The 20699-nt window shown below is 37.5% G+C and overlaps 1 protein-coding gene across 9 annotated transcripts in view; it reads left to right on the plus strand.

Moving 5' to 3' along the window:
- Positions 1-20699, plus strand: part of MEGF11 (multiple EGF like domains 11) — a 306502-nt gene that overhangs the window by 90874 nt on the left and 194929 nt on the right. For all 9 annotated transcript variants that reach the window (XR_012630339.1, XM_074879910.1, XM_074879909.1 and 6 more), the window contains 3 exons: positions 3148-3271; positions 5776-5877; positions 7408-7508. Coding sequence is in view for 8 of the 9 variants with exons in the window: in XM_074879910.1 (XP_074736011.1) it covers positions 3156-3271; positions 5776-5877; positions 7408-7508 (319 nt within the window). In the remaining variant the exon portion in view is untranslated. The remainder of the gene's footprint in view (positions 1-3147; positions 3272-5775; positions 5878-7407; positions 7509-20699) is intronic.

A 20699-nucleotide genomic window follows, 5' to 3' on the forward strand; every position in this document is an offset into this window, starting at 1 on the left:
GCTTAACAGTGAAAGTGTGTTTCCTTTCTTTTGTGATGGAGCCAATGACCAGTAGGTGAAAAGGTGAAATACTGAGATTTGTTCAAAAAGGAGCAAGGTACATGAAAATGGCTTAAAGGAGTAACACATACCTAACTTAATCAGTTATAATTAACAGAGAGTGAGACACTTGTGAAAAATTACAAGATTGTATTTGGTACTGAAAGACCTTCTTTCTTGCCAAATTGTCCCTAAATTGGTTTCTTTCACTCCTGAAAAGAAAAATCAGGCCTGGAGAGACAAAAAGTTAGAGTCCATTTAGGGACTGCACAGAGGACCTATGTGTCATTTATTTTCTTGTTAAGCTCAAAAGGCTGCCTATCCTCGGGAGAGTGGCAGTGGCAGACACTGGAAATGTTTCTGTAATTTGGCTATATCTTTAATGAAGTTTCAGGCATTGTCCCCCTGAAAGGCTGATGCTGCCTCCTTGGAGAATATGTTCCAAACATTAAACGGAATGCAGGAATGTAGTGTGTATTATGGGGAGTGATAAAAGCTGAAAAAAAAAAATCTGTATTGGATGTCATTACTGGATTCTTTTTTGATGTTGGTTTTTAATATATGTGCTCCTATTTTTAGAGTTTTATTCTGAATCTTGTAATAGCAACCATTCCGTTTTGGTATGAGGTCTTTTCTATTAACAGTGATCAAAGTGAAATATTTCATTTCAGTTAGAAAAAGAGACACTTGAGACGAATGAGGTTCTGCTGTGTTTGGAGAGTTGGATGTTTCCGATATACGATCTGACTTACAAAGTTAGAAAATTAATTGCACAAAGCGGTTCATTTATAAACATAATAAAATTGCATTAGCATTAAAAGTTTAGAAAACAACTTTAAACCTCTTTCAAATACATTGTAAACAAATACTATGTGTGCTATTAAGGCTTATAAATAATTCTTTGGTGTTTGGTTTAAAAACTAAACTGATACATTGTTTTCTTAAGAATAAATTGAGAACTCTGCGAACTACAGAATTCAAATATGGTGTGAAAAGGCTTGCTCTCTTTAGGTAGAAGTCAGGCTGTCTTTCTGCCTCTAATTAATTTAGGGATAAACCCAGGCTGCTGATGTTCTCAAGAAGTTAGCAAACTGAGCACAGAACTATGTGTTGATTTTAAAAACCCCTCTCTTAAGGATTGTATTTCCTTAAGCAGTTTTGCCTTGCTCTTGCTTTGACCGTTTCCGTTAGAAACGGTCAAAGCAAGAGAAGCAGGCTTTCCTCTAGTCTTGTTTGTTCAGTCTTGCCATGCATCAAAGGTGTAGAGAATGAAGAAAAGGGGGTAAATTGCACCCTATAAATACAGTGCTCAGAAAAACTTGTCCTCTGTACTTTGGTATTATTCAAATGGTAGCTAGTATAATACATTAAAGGCATCTTTTGAAGATATTTTTGTTAGAGGGGTTAAAGGGTTGTCTGTCATTTTGTTGAGCCTCATACTTGGATAGTTCACATCTATTGGTACCTGTGGTGTTAAAACAAAGTTCAATTCTACTCTCAAACAAGCTCTGAGGTTTTGAACATTACGTTTGTTGAATTTGCATCCCATGAGCACTTGCAGGTCAGCCGTTCAAGACACTTTTCCTCCATGGAGAAGTAGTGTCTAGGACAAGTGTAGCAAATGTCTTTTCAATAAACAGAACTCTCTCTCACGTCCTTGTCTTGTCAGCCCTCTTAATTTCCAGAGTAAGCTTTTGCATTGTTGCCATGGGACTTTGAAACAGCCTGCAGGTAGAGAATGGTCACTGGTAGACTTAAATCCATTTCATGAGGAACATTAACATTAAATCATGTTAATTAACATTAATATGACTTACATGGCTTAAGACCTATCTTTGGGTTTAGCAGAGCTCTAGGAATAATTTAAAAGATGAGCTATTACTCCCACTGGGATCTTCACTTCGAATCCACTAAAGGCAATGGGTGTCCTTGAACTAGCTAAGGCAGCTTTGAATCAGGAGGTAATTTCAGATCAGCTTTCCTGGCTATCTCTCTTCTCTTCATTCTGCTTTGTGATGACTTCTTTATGCTGGGCTATATATCAGTGCCATGCAGAGCAAACCCCTTAACATCCCTTTTGCTGTTCTGGACCATGAGGCAATGAGCCATGTGTTTTTTAGATGATCATATGAAGATTCAATCTATTTTTAGGGCAATCTTGTTGCCAGGAATAATTTATGGGACTTTTGATTTGAATGGTGGATTATGTGATGATATAAATGCCTAAAATGGATATTTAAAAATATGTTTTACTGACAATGTTTAACAGATTAACACCTCTGATGCAGTTACATTTAAAAGCAGCCTCAGATTTCCTATCTATTTTGTATTTTTGACTGATCTCACTGGGGGCCTCTAGGCAAACACCACAACTTTGATTTCAAAGCCACAAATGAGCAATAAGTAGGTATAAGTCAGTACATATTTAATAGATGAACTGTAAGATGGTGAAGAGACCACACCTAATGAATTTTATGTAATCTATTTCCAATTTCAGTGCAAATATTTTTATTTCATGTTTAGTGTTCTGCATAATGTGACCCAGTACGTTGACCTCTGTCATTCTAAATGGTGATTCCCCATCTAGGAGTTGAAAAGTGAATTGATTTTCTTTCAGTCATATAATAAGCATATGTCTCAGATCTAGCCTACTATATTGACAGATGTAAAACCCATTTAAGTAAATCAAAGGGGGTATTTGGGTTTTCTTCCGTTTACCTATAGGTTGATGGAAGAATAGATTATTTTAGTACCTCAGTTATGTATTCTGTCGGTACAGACAGACAGCTGTAAAAATAATCAGTATCAGAAATGTTCTTTGGAAGAATCACTGGGGCTGTCAATATCTTGGGTAGCTTAATCATCAATCATCTTGGGTAGCTTAATCATCAAGCTCAATCATTTAGTAGGTTTAAACATATAGATTCCTTTTAGAATGCACTTGCACTTTTAAAAAATTTAGTGTTTAGTTGATTGCTTTTTCAAGTATTTCAGTTTGTAAATAACTCCACAGTATTTGGATTTGCACAAAAGCAAGGATTAAAAGGCCTAGAAGGATGTTTTCTTCAAAATTGTCTTTAATGGCTGTACTTTCTTTTCTTTATCTAGATACAACAATGGTGGCGCATATGCTGTTCAGGTGGATTCTAAAAGGGCTTATTCTGTCTTTTCTGCTCAAAAATACTCTGTCCCTAAACCCAGATGATCCAAATGTTTGTAGTCATTGGGAAAGGTAACGTATAACATTCTGATTTTTTTTTTTTACTCGATGTTTCAGATTTTTACATTTAAAAGGCAAAATAAGAACTGTAATTTGCTAAATACCACCCTGCCTCACAAAAGGACATGGATTTGCATGACAGAAATAGTGCTTCTGAGTGCCTTTGAGGATTTGGATCATCCCAAAGAATTGGTTCCAAAGCTAGAGCTGTAGACCCTGTACCCCTGTGTTACCTGTCTGCTCAGCTCCTCCATAGTTTCAGCTAGAGGACTGCACAGACACATTTTCGTTTATCATGGAGAGATTTAGAGAAACGGTGGCCTTGTTCTGTCTTGCTTTTTTCTGGTTGTATTGAGCAAGGCTATTAGAAATTTCAACTAATTTTAAGCCCTTTCTGCTGCAACATGCAGGCTTCTTCTGTATGTCCTGAACTTTGTGGCTGTATCTGCCAAATTTGTGTCAGCATCAAAGAATATCTGCACTGAGAATTAAAGGCCCTGATAATTCTTGTTCTCTCTGTTGTTACAGTGTCCTGGTCTTAAAAGTGGATCTGCGCAAGGCAGTTCTTAGGAGTACAGAGAAATCCTTCCGCTTTGATAGGGTTCGCACTCATGCAGGGTCTGTTTGCAGAGGCTAAAGTTCCTGTACTCATAAGTTTAACTTGCTAAATTTCCAGTTCCGATCTGTGGTTTAGTTCCACACAAATATGAATTACTGTACACTTTAACAAAATAAACCCCTTAACAAGAACAAAAATGGAATCATACTTTAGTTGTACTGTGTTTTGATTTTAGAAGCCTTAATTAGAGAATTAACTGTTTGTAGGTAATGCAACTGCAAAGCAAAGACTATACAGGAATAAAATTTTGCAGTCTGCGTTGTGAGGTGAAGTGCATTCAGAGCACAGGAATAAAATATTGATTTTGTCTGAAGAAAGTCAGCAACCTAGAGACCCAATCAAGGAGAAACAAAAATTAAATACCAAAATTGATTGGTTGTGCTGACCAAGATGACTTTGTTACTTAGATGTTAATAAATCAAAGGGAAAAGATTGTTAGGGCAATTGCTGGGTAACAAACAGGATCATAAAATAATAATCAAGATCTGTGAGTGTTACTGTTTTACTTGAATAATGAGCAATGTAAATATTTTACATTTTGGCATTAGTAGGAGTAAAAACATTATTGTCAAACCCAGCAAACTGTGGTAGAGGGCAAAAGCAACATCTAGTAGAATCTTGGCTTGTCTGGAAAGGGCATGACAAGCAGGGCAGTAATAGTCCAATCTTCGATTTCAAGCCAATCAGACCCTCCAAGCAAACATTTTGGTATTACCTTACGGGTGCAATCTCACAGGGCTTAATCACATCAGCAGCCCCACTGATGAGAAGGAAATCAACAATCAATATAATGAATGACTTGAAGGATCTAATTCCTGGGTCTTGACCCTGCCTAGAATGATTTCAGTATCATTCTCCAAAGATATTGTAGATCTGATAAAGTAGGGCTTGTTTCCAGATCAGAACCTGAGATTACGAGTTTCTTAGGCAGTGCACACACTTACTCTAGGGCCATACAGTGTTCAAAAATGGCTGACACTAACAAATCAATGAGATTAGTGTTCCTATATCATGTGAGAGGTCCGGACACTTTCAGTATAACCATAGTAATTCATACAGTACCTGTTGCATGAGTAAGTAGTGTTTTGGGAAGGAGATTGCTGAATTCTTAGTATTGTTGGAGCTCTGTGATTTCTAATCAATTTGCCCCATTTTTGTTTATATCCCTTCATTTGTACAAAGGGAGGTCCTATTCTAACTGTATGTCAGTGATCCAAATCTACATACCAGTTAATGCATGTTACAATTTTCAGATAGTTCAGAGGTTATTTCTGCTACAACTTAAAAGGATTAAATTTGTGCAGCAGAAAAATAAACACTCTTCAGCCTTTTACAAATGATCTATTTGATTGGTGCACCCAATATTTGAAGTAATGATGCTACTTCATCATAAAATGATAAAATGTGAGCATCCCATCATGCTGGCAAAATGCAGCAGTGCTAAGTTAATATGAGCTCTTATTAGCATTGTGGAGTACAAGCAAGAATGAACAGTCCTAGGCAGGAAGGCAACTGAGATATTTTAAAAACATAGTGCTTTCCTCTCCTTTAAAATTTGCATTATCAAATTAACTAAATGCCCTTTTCACCTTCTAAACTACCATGAATTTTAGTAACATTTGTTTCTTTTCCAGAAGGAAATGGTTTATTACTTAGACTGAAATCTCTATGGCTATTTCAGTTATGGAGCCCAAGTTAGATGCGTTTCCAAAAATTTCAGGAAGAGCTGTGCTTGAAGGAAGCCTTTTTCTGGTTTTTTTGATAATGCCCAAAGTTTCTAAGATTATTGATTTAATTATTTTTCATGCTGGAGTTAGATGACTAGCCTATACAGGGAACTGAAGCTTTTCATGTTACAACAAACAGCTTTTCACTTTCTTTCTCTGTCTACTCCTAGCTATGCTGTGACAGTACAGGAATCTTACGCTCATCCTTTTGATCAGATCTATTATACAAGATGTACTGACATACTGAACTGGTTCAAGTGCACTAGACATAGGTAAGAGCTAATCCCGAGAAATTTTAGTTTTATTTTGTCTTTTTATCTCCTCGTGTACCTTCTATTTGTCCAAATTTCTGTGATACTCCAGATATGTACAGAAAGATGTGTTCTAGTACAATAGCCAGAGTGTTTAGCATTCTAGGGCACTGATTAAATAAAGTAGAGAGGTTTTTGTATGAAGTTTGAGTGAGATCAATGGTAGTCAGTGTCTTATGGGGCCATTCAGGAGTATGTATCCTTGGCATTCACCCTGCCATGTGAGGGGAAGTGTTTATTACATGACCAAACATGACCAACTTTCTTTAACAAGTGATCAGTGCATGTCCGGGTCTACAGTATGAAATCCCTGCAGCTCCTAAATCTTGAAGAATCAGGCACTTGAGGGTTAGTGATAATTATAAATGGATCCATATTTGGACTACTGCACCCAAATCTGTATTGAAAGTCAGGTAAAATGAGGATGGGTCCATTTCTAGCACTGAATGAAAGCTGATACCAAAGAGTTAATTTTTCCCAGGGTGCAAGATATCATTGTTATAGTCATTCTGATTCCAAGTAGAAAAGTATCCTAACAGACATCCACTAATATTTGCAATCTTTCAAGGGAGTTTTAGCAACCTGATTGGTACCTTAACTTTCCTGCATTCAGTAGCACAGAGGTTGTTCAGCACCGCCCCAGCCTGACTGGGGGTTTTGCTTTTTAGCTTCTGTGTTACAATGTATGGAATTGAACAGAGATGCAGAGCTTCCCGCACTATTGTATAGATTGGAATGCAGCAGAACAAATTCACTCAATTTATCTAACATGAGGGACAATAGATTTTGTTCAATTTGGGTAATTTCAAATAAACTAACATGAACAAAGCTGTTTTGAAGTGTTCACTGTTAAATATTCCTTTTCTAATGTGCTATCATTGCTAATGCTATGAATAAGGCTAGAAAAGCTACAGAATGCTTAACACCTTTTAATTTCTGTGGACTACATATTGTGGTGGGGAAAACATGCTTTAAATCTGAACTGGGCCTATAAAGTCATTTTGCAAGGCATTAGTGCCTCGGAAGGGTTAACAAGTAGGAAGAAATCACTTGGGGTTAACTTCATATTTTGTGTATTGAGAGTAGTTTCCATTGGGGTAATTTCTTGTGTAGCGTGCTGACACAGTGGTCTCCGTAGAAGATTCTGTTCATTCCATTGATGATAGCTGACCATGCTGATATGCACAAATGAATCATTTATTCTTGAAGAAGCTCCTTGCCCTTGCTTTGGGACTGGGGAAATGTTTTAATTCCGAGGAAGGGCTACGGTGATTGACTGTCATGAGTACTGTGTTTATAATATAAGTTATATTTCAAGTTTCAAAACAAGTATTGATTTTTTTTTTTATTGTGGCTTTTAATATCAAAAGCTTTCATGCATTTTAAAATAATTATTGAATGCTATCCTTACTATAATTTAACACAAATATAATTCCAACAGTAGGCATTGATTTTCAATATTGTCAAATGGCTTTCTGTCTTGCAATTTAGAATAAGTTATAAAACAGCATATCGAAGAGGACTAAGAACTATGTATCGGCGAAGATCTCAGTGCTGCCCTGGATATTATGAAAGTGGAGACTACTGTATACGTATGTACAGAGCTTTGATTCGGATGTGACAATTAAAAGTAATTTTTGGAGGAGCTGTAGACAAATTAAAGATGTGTTGCAGTAGTAATATAAAGGGCTGATTTTCAGAGCTGCTCAGAACCTTCAGGTCCCACTGATTTCAGAATTGCAGATACAGCATATTTCAGGTCACTTCAGGTATATGCATTTCAAGCACCGAAGTAAAATTTTGCTGAAATCATTGGGGAGGGAGTTAATCAAGTTCCTGAGTGCTTTCTTGAATCAGACCTTACTTTGGGGAGTTATTTATCCAAGTATTCACTAATGTTAAAAAATTTGGGGAGCTGAGAACACTCTTAGGAACAAACTATTATGTAGTTTAAGAAGCAGTGTAAAGTTTCTGCCTCTTAACTTTGAAAGTTCTTACTTCAGGTAAGAACAGTTAAAATCTCTTTGTGTTTTACATGATTCCTGTCAATAATTTTGCTCTTTTTCAAGCTCCACAAATGTCAGAAGAACTTTATCCTAATTGCACTGTATAAGAAAATAAAAAGCTCTGGAGTGTGTTAGGTCAGTCTGAGGGGGACAAAGAGTGAAATGGATCTTTCAGCAACACCTAAGAGCTTTGTTAATTAAGAAGGTCCTGTGCATTAATGTCACGCATTTTCAGTATTGCAGCTTTCTAAGTATTCTGAGACAGAACGCTTTTGCTACACTTTGCTCAAAAGGAGAGTGGAGCTGGGGATCTGTTGTCTATGTCTTGTTAGGATACGATTACGACACAAGAAAAACATGAGGAGATTTTGATCAGCATCAGAATCCAAATTTTATTGACAGGTTTAGAATGCCATAGAATAATTTAAATGTGAAAATGATACAATTATCCAGCTAACTTTAAATATCTTGACATAGTGCTTTAAAGCTATTACTATCTAGTTCTGTTGGTGTTTTTATCTGAGTACCTATATTGTACTTACATTGTAATATATGAGCACCTCAAAACCATGAACGGACCCTAATCTCATTTTAAATGACCTTTATGCCAAACAATTACTTTAAAGGGGCTTTGGACTGTGAACATTTACCAGCCCTTTGAGATAAGGCATTAGAATTAGCCTTATTTTACAGAGAGAGTAATGATTTGATCTTCTGAAGTGTGAAATGCTGTTACTCAAGTCCTAAAAAACATCTAATGTTACTTACTGTCTTTGCTAAAATACTTCCTATGTTAAGTATGTGCTTACCTTTTAAATTTCTCCAGTGTCAGTATAATTTCAGCAGTTGTTCCACATACTTTTATTACCAACTTGAATTTTGTGACTCAAGTTCCTGTCTGGCACAGCACATATTTATTTTCACTTTTCTCTCTGCAATCTATTGATTTTTTTATTTTTTAGTTGTCATACTGGTTGCAACAACAGGAGATCTCTGCAACTTTCTGATTCTTTGAGGATATTAACAATTTATTTTAAAGTGGGTTTTTTTTAGTATTAATACTCAAGAATTCTGCTTCTGCCAGGCAAATTTTGTCTTTATATTATGGAAAAAGAACAGCATACACCAGAGTTTTGCTAATGCAGAACAGACAGCAGGTATCTGGTCAGACCAGGAGTTTAATGTTTGACACAGTGCAGATAGTACTTACATTCTCTCTGTTGATTACATGTGCAGGAGTCAGATTCTTATATTTCATTATCTGCATGGTCATAATCGCAAAGTGTGTGCCTCAGGGACATTTTCTATCTATCCTCCATCCTGGGAGATCTGAGCAGCAAGTGCAACTGAGAGGGAAATGATGTAAAGAAAGAGCTTCTCTATCATGATTGATTCTAGAGACTTGGTCTTATTGTTTTGATACCACAGGTAGCCACATAGAACAAAAAACCCCAGCCCACAACCCAAACAAAAAACCTCATCGAAACTCTCTGACCCTGCAACCAATAGTTTGAAGGCACAACAATATTTAGCTAATGTGATGCTTTTCATGTCCTCTCTTTCGTTTCTAACACATCACGCCCTGGTCCCATTAGTTTTGTTCAGTTTTTCCACAATGCGTTCTGTGCCAACAAGCAAATTCTCCCATTCATTGTTCTTCATAGTTAGCAGTGAATCCCATTTTAATTCCTGGTGGCACCTCCCTGATTTTGCCTCTTTCCTTACCTTCCCTTGCCCATTTCTTTTTTTTCTTTAAACTGGTATTTTCTGCTGTTTCCTAACAAGATAGTCTCGTACTCATCACACATTCCTCCAGACACGTTCGGTGCCTGCTCCTTTAATGGCAGCTGCTACAAGAGAGAGGTCAAGAGACACCATCCAAATCATTCCACTTGCTTGTGCTGTGGGTGGCATGGTTTGGGGATGAGTGTGCCTCCGCTAAGCCCCACTGACATGAAGGGAAGGAAGCTCCAGCCCTGCAGAGCTTCTCCCCACTCAGCCAGCCCTTTAAAATCTATTCCATTAGCAATCATGGAAGCCACTACAACATGGGGAGGAGAGAATATGTCCCGCAGTGAGTCTGATGATCAAAAGAAAGTTTGATTAAAAAACAGTGTGTAGATTAAAGGCTAATTGGTTCTCCTTTCATTAATAGCAGTCTTTATTTCTTGCAAAAGTTAAATAGCTTTGTAATTAACAGTGACATGTTTAGACTAGAGAAAGCTGAGTTTAAATCTCTATTAATGACTGTTTCTTAGCTTTTAAAGCAGGACTGAAGGCTTTCAGCTACTGTTTTGATCTTTTCCCTTCTCATTTACTAATTTTTAAAGGAATGTCAGATATATTTTTTTATCTTTGTCCTCCTGTTGGGACTTACTAAATGGATTAGGTCTAATAAAATCTACCCTCAGTTCTAAATAATCAGGTTGACCCAGAGCTTTTTGCTCTGCCAGTCTTTTCTCTGGTGTCTTCACCTTTTTGAGATCTGTATATGCTACTGCTCCATAAAATGTGGAATTCAGGCACAAGGTCAAATAATTTAAATTGTTATACATCTGACCAGCCCATTAGTACTTCAGTTAAACAGTTTTGGGGTATGAAATTGTCCTTGTGCCTAAAAGGACTTGAATATTTTTGGGTTGTAATTGTATTCAAAAAATACCACCTGAAAAATGCTGCAAATGCACAACTGCATTTTTTTTTTTTTCCCACTGATGTCTTAGAAATGGTTGCTACCATTCTGGTAGTTTTGCAAAACTATTCCCCTTCTCTGAATGTTCTTATACATGACATAGCTTTTCACTGAGCTGTCCCTGAGAACAAACAGCATAGGCTGGGTAGTAAATCAGAGCAACTATGATTTACTATACTTTGTATGCTAAGGTAAGCTTTTGGCAAAGCAAATGCATGAACTGCAGAAAATATCTTTTTAAACAACCACAGGGTTCAACTGCCCTTCAAGGTTTTTGTAAGGATGTTTTAAAATTATATTGCTTAGATTAGTATCTGTGGTAGATAAAGCATCTCTCAATACTTTGCTGCTCAAAAAAGGAGAAAGAAAAGGAATATTACATGGCGCTCTCATGATTTTTTTTACCCTTTGAGTAGATGGTAATTGAATACTTCCCTTTAAGAATATGTCAGGTGGAAAGATCCCCAGTATACTAAGTGGATACATATTTTTGTCTGAGAGACCAATGCTTTGTTCAGCCTGTCCATTTTAATCTTATTCTTGCACAACAGATTTATATAAAAAAGACATTTCTTCTAGGTAACAAAGGGTCAGAGACCCAAGCATGAGAGAAAAGGAAGATGGGACTGCAAGCAGCATCTTATATCTGACACTTTGGCAGAAAAGAACAACCATGAAACACAAAGTTGGGAATTCACCTTTTCTTCATAGATTGACATATTTTAGTTTTTAACAGTTTTGTTTTTCACTCCTATACCTTACACTCTTTTTCTAATGTATAAATCTATGCAGTGTGACAGGATGTAATAATGACAGGATTAGTGATTTAACAATCTTATTTGCTGCCATTTATTTGTCATTCAAACCTGCCAAAATTCAGTAGAGTTATAGATTGACCATTTCATGGTTATTTCATTTCTTGGCCAAGATATTACTGATCTCAGATTGTTTCTCTATATTCAGCTTTCCACATTATAATTGCCAGAACCATCATCAGGGCTCCTTGACTTTGACAAATCTTTTTATAGAGAAATTCTTGCTCATGTTGGTTGAATCTCAATTTGTTACCTAGAGTGGTAGATCATTCAGGTGAGAGGTTAGGGACATTATTATATTTGCATGTAGTTATTTACCCATTTTTTCAGTTAGCCTGTGTCTGACACCTTTAATGAATTTCAAAAACAAATGAGGAATGTTCTTTTAATAGCTGACTTGGTGAAATTATGCAAATTCAGGACCTGATTCTTTTCAGGATTTTAAATAATGTTTCATAAAGTCTGTAATTCCAGTAGACATGCCAACTTCATAGCATGATGTATGCTTTTATATTGTAGCAATATGAACATTCATACCTCAGGATTGCACTCAAATTTACAAGGCTGCATGTTTAGTGTAGTTTTTCTAATCTTTGAAAAGGCTGCCTTATTGGAGCCATATGGCTGGATTGTTAAACATCTGTACCATAGGAATAACAATTCCAAAGCTTCCTGCCATCTGGATGAATTACAATACTTGCAATTCAATGCATATGTTACGACAACACATTGACACCACAGTAGAGTGTACTTATGATGAAAAGAAAAATAATAGCTTATGTGATCAGTGCAAAAGTTGTACACTCTTAGAAAATGTTGAATCAGCAGCTTAAACTTCCTGAATATTCATAATGTTTGTTCATATGTCAGATTTGTTGATTATTTTCACTTTATAAAGCAGTAGCTCATTAACATTTTAGAAGAAATGTTGTCCCCCCCTCCTCACCTCAATTTTAAATTCCTCATGGTGAGCATTCCTGTAACTTGAAAATATATTGTTTGAAAACTGCTGGACTTAGGAAATATATTTTTCTTATCTTTATAGACACACATTAAAGCTGGTGCTAGTGCTTTCTGTAAGAGCCTTACTGTTACATTATTCAAGTACGGCATTCTGTGCATCAATAATGCAACATAAATTAAGGGAAATGATATAGCAGTACATAGATACTTTGTATCAGGGGACATTCTTTTTCTCTCTCTGATTTGGGATGTATGAGTGTGAGGAAATGGTGTGGAAGGCCATTCTGCATATAGCATTATTAATTATAGAGTTGAAATGACGGTAGGAGACGCTTTGAAATTTCCCCTTTTATATGCATTTGAGATGACTTCATACATCTTTTTCCAGTGAAGAATATGGGGAAAATAATTTGGGTCCTGTGTTCTCATCTAAGGGGAAACTTGCCCAGGAATTAAGAAAATCTGCTTCTAATAGTAGTAGTTATAGTCATAGTAGCAGCAACATTCTTACCACTGTGTGGTGACTGGGAGGAATCCCTGCTTTCTATTGAATGAGCAGGTGGATTGATAAGAAAGCAACAGAAGGAGCTTGCAACAGAATTGGTTATCTGCATTCAACTTCTGCTAGCATACTGCAGAATGTAACCGAGGAGCCATATACCATGTCTGATACACCATTTTACAGAACACAGTGGGGCAGGCCACGGCTCTGCAAGCAGTAGAGACCTTTGCTTGTTCATTCTGAGCATCCTGAGAGGCAGGTGTGTGTGGACAGGAAGAGGGACACCAGCCTTATAAGTAGGTCAGTTCACTTTGTGGCATAGATGAAGACACTGGGTTACTATTTAGCCTAAAGGTAATGGAGAGACCTCTTTGAGGGGAAGGTGAAAAAATCAATTCTTATCTCCCATCCATCATTTTATATTTGCAGTCAGCTTCAGGATGCTGATGGGTTTGCAAAGATACTGATGAGGAGTAGTAATGAAATAAGGGAAGGACTTCTGGAAGAAATGCAGTAGAAGGAGGAGAAACAAAATGTTCATACAAAGGAATGGAAATAGCATGAAGTCGTAAAGGAGGGAATGCTGAAGCTATATAATGTCTCAAGGGGCTTAATAAATATCAGAGGAAAAATTATGCAGGCATTATAGATAGAAAAAGATTTAGACTGTTGGTAGTGTAGCAGTAAAAAAGCTTTTCTGGCTGCTTTAGGTGATCTTAGTTGGATCAGTATATGCTTCTTTCCCACAAAAGAATACTGGGAATGTCAACACAGAAGGAGGCACTGGATCCAGAGCTACTCATAGTATTCATGCTAGTGGCCTGGAAGTTTCAGCAGGATCAGAAAAAAGACACAAGAATCATAAATGTGAGTTCATTGCTGAATTTGAAGAACAAGCCACGCAAAGGTTAGTCCATTAATTTGCTCACTTTTAGCAAAGACAGGTTGGTCCCCAGCTGCTGTAAATCAGCACAGATCCACCATGTGTGAATGGACATCTTCAGCTACTTCATCCTCACTTCCACATCTTCTTTATGTCTCGATTCCCTTTCAAAATCCCCTTCCTCATTCTCCTGCTTAATACACTTGTTAACTCTACTTTATACTGATCTTTTGTGTGGAGGGCACTAGTGCTAAACCACAGTAGCTTTATGGCTCAGTCCTTCCTATCTTGCTGGTATCTATTCACTTGCATAGACTTACAAAACCAAGATCCTGTCCATCCCGTATATGAGTGAACGGCTCTTGAGGACGTATACATACAGGACATTTGCCATTTATCGAATGAGAAGGGCACAGATCTCCAGAAGATTTTTCTCTCCAAAAGAGTTTGAAGTTCATTAGTAGACCAGATGTGTGGTGAGCTGGGTTAACTTATTGAAATCAATAGGGTCAGAAAGAAGATGGATGTGTGTAATTAAACACATTTAAAACTGAAGTTATTTTCTTGACCACTCCTTTACATCCTTCTCCCATTTAATAGATTTATTTGCCTTGTGCTCTGAAGAATTTTAAAGCCTAGTAGAAAAGGGGGGAAAGATAGAGAGGAAAAGAAGTTACCTAAATCTAGATGGCCTTTAAAAAGAGCTTCTGATATACATTCAAAATCTGAGATAGCATCATTTTCCACTTCTTTTCTATTGTAGCTTCCTCTGGCTGTGACCTTCCCCTGACCAGTTCCAGAGTCTTTGTCACACATTAACCTTAGATGTCTGGGAAGCCATCAGTCAGATGTGGGGCATTGTTCTAAAGCAGATTCCTTGTTGACTGAAAAAAATGCTAGTGCAACCTATGCCAGGTGTAAGCATCAGTCACCCCTCTTCCTCATTTCTAGGCATCTTATAAGATTGAAACTGTAAAATAAAAATGAATCGCTACCACTACACGAATGTCTGAAGTGCATGCGCTAGAATGATAGCATAGCACAGCGTTGGGGGTTAACCCCAGTACCGGCTCGCTCACTGACCCACACAGCCACTCTCACCCACTTCCCCCAGTGGGACAGGGGAAGAGGAAAGGTAGAGTAAAATAAATAAAACTTGTGGATCAAGATTAAAAATAGTGTTTAATAAGCAAAAGAGAAGTGGAAGAGAAGAGAAACAAAACAAGTGATGTAATCAGTCACTCACCACCTCCCATGGGTAGATTGATACCAGCCAGTTACTGAGCAAAAGATGGCTAATCTCCTGGAAGTCCTTCCTCTCCTTTTTTTTTTTGCTGAGCATGATGTTATAATCCATGAAATATCTCTTTGGTTAGTTTGGGTTACCTGCCTGGTTGTGTCCCCTCCCAACTTCTTGCACACCCCCAATCTATTCACTGGGAGTGGGGGTGCAGCAGTGTGAGAGGCAGAGAAAGCTTTGATGCCATGCAGCCACTGTTCAGCAATAGCTAAAGTGTGAGCATTATCAGCCTTGTTTTGGTCACAAATCTAAACCACAGCACCATCCAAGATGCTATGCAGAAAACTAACTCCATCCCAGCCAGACCCAGTACATACAGCTGTACTGTAGTTAATAAAACATACTCATCACTATGATCCTCATGAAATCTCCTTATAGTTTTTTTTCGGTCTTTCCACCTCTCAGTTTCAGTAGTGACAGGGGACTACTTTGAAAACTGGTGTGAACCACTCTTTATAAATATTTTTCACTCACTTCAGAACCTTGGGAAGGATGAGCCAGTGTGGCAGTTGTCCGGGCTGGCTGAGGTTTGTGGGCCTTGCTCCTGCCACCCTCTGGTCTCTCAGCCATTTATAGCAGCAGCCGTGGATGCTCTAAATATGTCAACCTGTGCAAACGCCTCCTCCTGCCTGGCTACCTGGGTGCATTTACTTACAGTTCAGCTATTCCCCATCTCCTCTATCACAGGACTGAGACTGGGTGGAAGCACTTGGCAGATTGAATTTGGCCCAAAAGCTGCATGTTAGGCTTAAGTATACTGCTTTCAGGATCCTCCTGTGCATAAGGTACATTTCTTTTATATGAACTTTTGGATTGTGTGTCTGTAATCATTAGTGCCTCTTAAAAATACCGATGACGTTCACACTATGAGCCTGCCGTATGGAATACCATTCCCAACTAGTTGTGTTTATTGATGATGTTTTCTCAAATGCTGGGTAGTGCCTGGGAGTGGGTTTACTGGGTGGGAATTTAAAGAGGTTTTAGTTCCCTTTGTTCCCAGTTAGCTTTGTCTTGTGTGGCACATATTCCATGTCTCATGGTAGGATAAAGATATATTATTCCGTGGGTTTCCAATTGCTTTTCCAACTACATCCATTTCTGATGAATATGTGATAGCCTATAAAAATAGGCCAGCTACTCTGCAGCTTAATGCAAACAGATAGTACTCTGTTATGAAACAAGTCCTAAAAATTTGTAGAAAGTGATCACATACATTGAAATAAAAAGTACTTACAACTCTGAAGAATAAATCATTTAGACCAAAGTGTAAAAATGTTAAGATGCCAAATTGTGCAGAAGGTCACTGTGGGACTTTGGAAAAGAAGTAACTTCTTCCTAGTGAAACCATACTTTTGCATCAGGAGCCTGGCTTTCTAAGGTGTTGAATGCTACAGTTTCCATCAGCTTGGCTGAGAACTGTGGATATACACCATTTCTAAGTAGTGTTAACACCTCAACAATAATAAACATTAGCTGTTGCTGCTGAAGTAACCACAGATCTGCAGGCTGGGTCCTGCTTTCATATGGATGTAGTAATTCTTTCTGTAGCTTTATATAGCAAAGCACCTTCCTGAGACATTTGCATGAGTTTCAGTGAAATGAGTGATAGTGAAGCAAAACTGCATGAATTCTTCTTGGGGAAAAAGAAAAAAAGAGTGTGATAGGGCAAAAGGAGTGAACTAAAGGTGCCCAAAGTGCACATAGATGGCAATTTTAGGTTTGCAATAGAGTCAATCGGCAAATCAGTGTTCATTTTTGGTTCCCTAATTGTTCTCAGTGAAAGAAGATGATGTCAGCTGATAGCTTGAAAAGCATCTGTTAACACTTCATACTCTTGTACAGTGTAAGAGTATTAATCAGATATCAAAAAGGCTAATTAGAGACAGAGCTCTTCTAACCAGCCATGGATACTTCCTCTAGAACCAGGTACTCTTCGACTGTTTACACAGACATTCTCTTTTTTTCTGTTACAGGATTATGGCATTCCACTTCATATTTGTGTATTTTTGCACATGCTTTTCACTTTAATAAAGGTTTTTTTAAGGCTCCCCAGGGAAGTTTTTCATGAAACTTCAGTCCATTGTGGATGTGATCACAAAACATTTTTGAATAATTTCTCTTAAGCTAAGTATTTCTGACGTAGGTATTCACTTTTGCAAACCACACTTTCTCTGATGCAGTAAGTCAAGAGATATTTTCAATCTATTTAATTCCAAAGCTTTCCTTCTTTTTATCAAGATTTCTCTTTTCTGAATAGTAAGATTTACTTTTTATTACTGTCATGCCCAGAAATCCATGTGCAAAACCACTAAAAGATAGCCTTACTTGAAAAAGCTTACAACTTAAGCATGTAAATTAAGTCAAATAAAGAGATTTTTTTTGATTAAAAATAAGAAACCTTGTACGAAACATAATATAAGAATACTTGTAAAGAAATTAAACCTGGTATTCAGTATATCAAGAAACAAAAGGAGGCTTTGGGTTATAGCAGTGTAGTGCATACACAAGCTCTGCTGAAGCAAGTCACTGGTACGTATCTTAAGATCTGATATCTCTACATCTGCATTCACAGCTTTCATGTTTTAGGAAAATCTACAGTTTAAATAAAAGTCCTTTAGAAAGCATTATTTAAAAGCATCCAAATTTATCTTTTCTTTCACCAAATACTGTGTAGTAGTTTTGTTTATGAAAATGCTATGTAACATTTAGATTATAGTAAAGGGTAGACATCTTCAATAGCTTCTGATAATGTAGGTAAAAGCTTTTATTTCCAGCTCCCATCTTCTATTTTCAGGCAACAGTGTGAATCACAGGAATCAGAAAGTACATTTTACTGTTTCTCATCAGTAGAAAGTTTCTCTAGACACTTAGACATTACTAAGAAATTCAACTTGATCCTAAATCAGCTGACCTTCTGCAATCTAGAGTTGGTTACAGAAAGTTTAAACTAGTGGCTTGAGATGAGAATCAGCCCCATAATTATATAATAATTTGTTTCCTGGGGTCTTTTTTGCCGTTCTTTTCAGTAAGTTGCTCTGAAACACATTGCTATGGTTCCTTTTGAAATGTCAGAAAAGTATCTGCATTTAAATATTCCATCCCCAGTAACGTTAGTGTAGCTTATACATTAACATGATCTTCAAACAGACTATATTTCTATCCTTGATTTCATCAGGGTGACCTTCATTTGCAGTGTGTGGCTTGATCTGAAATGAAATCTGAAATGCGTTGGCCCTCTAGGGCCCATGCCATCTAATACTCTGGCCTCATTGACGAGTTTGCCTTTAGAAATGTGTCCATATTCATCCTATTTTGGTGAGAAACAAAGAAAAGGTTTTTGTTAGATTGGCTTGATGAAATTTGGAATAAGAATGAAGAAAGATTTTTGTTTGAAAAATCAATAGTTTACTCAGTGTGCTACAGGACTAAAATTTATCTAGGAGAGTTGGTGTAATTTAGTTTTATTAGGTGTTGCATTGCTCAGCAAAGATAGCCAGAAGTATCATGCAGTCCAGATGTCTTCATCCATCTACTTTTGATCTTTTAGGAACAACATTTTTGATGCATCCATCCTCACTCTTACACACAGCACATACTCTCTGCCTATGAAAATCAATCAGCAGTGGAGCCGTGTCATTTACTGACAGAAAATAGAATTTTCTTGGCATGAGACCCACAATTCAGGGCAAGTCAGTAATCAGAGAACTACGGACATGTAGCAATGCTACCAGATCCAAAAATAAGTATTTCACAGGAACAGTAATATGATGGAATTTGTACACAAAGAAATTAACTTAATGCCCTGAGTGGGCAGCTGTGCTGTAATTTTGAGGTGATTTCCAGAGAACAAGGCAGGATGGCTTGGCAATTTTACTAGACTCTTTAGGCCAAAGTCCTGCCCCTGTGTTTCTTGCTGTCTGCTGTAGCACCTCTGAGAATCTTGCCCTTGTTATAAATGTGTTTTGTTTTTTTTTTTTTTTTAATAATAGCTCATTTTCTTTGGCATTCTATATTCTTCCTCTATCCCTGCTTAAATCAAACAGCTACCTAGCTGGTGTTGGAACCCGTAAATTCTTGGTCTATTTGAGTGATACAGTCATAGTAAGAAAGCAGGGGTAGTTGTGATATGAGGTGAGGCAGTAGTAATATACTAGTGAAATTTTTATAGTGAGGCTCACTCAGCTAGGAATGCCATCCCCAAACTGATGAGCTTCATACAGTTCCGCCAGCTGTGATACAGGTACTTACTTGTTCATCTGTAATTTTGTTATCACCTTCCTTAGCTGTAGGGCACTGTATGTTCCTCCAGTCTTTTTATGATGGAAATGTTTATTTATTTCTGACTTACCACTTTTAGGTAATTTCTAACTTTGTATCTCACAACTGGCAGCTCGCTTTCCATTCCAACACAACTCCTAGGAGAGACCAGACTGTGGACAAAAATACCCATATCTGTGAGTGGAGGACAGTTAGAATGTTCAGCAGAATGTTGAGTGTAGTTTGCCATCACAGGTAGTTTGGTAGATCAGGTTATGCTTGCTCTTCTTCTGGTAGGTTTGGCAGCTTCTCCATGTGTTGGCAGGAAAGCTGAATGGACCAGGGATCTTAGTTAGGTACAAGCTTCTCCTCTATTCCCCAGCCTGTTGAGAATTTCATTCCCTCAGGCAACAGAAAAAATTCTCCTAAGGTTAAGAACAGAATGACTGGGGAATACTTCCACTGGTTTTCGCACAGAATTACTTCTTCCCTCTTCTGTCCTTAAAAAACCTGGAGCCTCCTGCTGGCAGATACTATCTGACTGCATTTAGTTTTGGTGGAGTGAGGTCTGCTAGATCATATCCAGAGAAAATGAAAGACTGTGTAAGAGTAGATGTTAATATTTCTACATTACATAGAAAAAGATAGTAACACTCTTTCTAAAGGTGCAATATAAAGCACAATTTGCAGACAAATTGTCATTAAGTTTGCTGGTTGGATGAATCAGATTCCAGTAGAAAATTAACCAGTGAAAATGTATTTTCTACAAATTGCTGGAAAGAGTTGGTAAATTTACCAAAATGGAAGGAGTAGACAGAGGGCACAGGAGGCGAAAAGCTTTCTTGGGTCGTAGATTCTGCTCTGCTGATTCAGGATCTCTTTTAACCTCATTAACAGTTTGAACTAGTGATAATGATTGTTTTGAACCCTGCAGTGAGGCAATGGGAAATCGTTTACCAGAAAAAGTTAAATGCTGAAATTACCCCACAGAATAATATTGTATTAGAACATTGATCAGCAGAATTGATCTCAGCCTTAGTCTTTCCTCTCAACGTGGTAGAATGCAATGATTATTTCTAGTTGAAGCGATGGCAGAAAATGCATAAAATCAGTTGCAAGCCTTAAACGATCAACAATTAACAATGTTTAGCTGATCTCCAGAGAGTTCTCTATGGGCTCAAATTCACTTTCTGTGATGGCAGTGCGAAAGACTGAGCCTTAGAAATAGTAAGTGATTTGGGAGCATGACTTACCTTAGTGTGGTCAGGGTTTCACCAGAAGGTGGAATTTCTCTCTCCACCCCCCAGAGCAAGCGCAGGTGCTTGTATCTCATGATCCCCATGGAGCACTGGGGGTGAGCAGGAG

The sequence above is a fragment of the Strix uralensis genome, chromosome 11 (assembly GCF_047716275.1).
Source record: "Strix uralensis isolate ZFMK-TIS-50842 chromosome 11, bStrUra1, whole genome shotgun sequence".
NCBI classification, from domain to species: Eukaryota; Metazoa; Chordata; class Aves; order Strigiformes; family Strigidae; genus Strix; species Strix uralensis.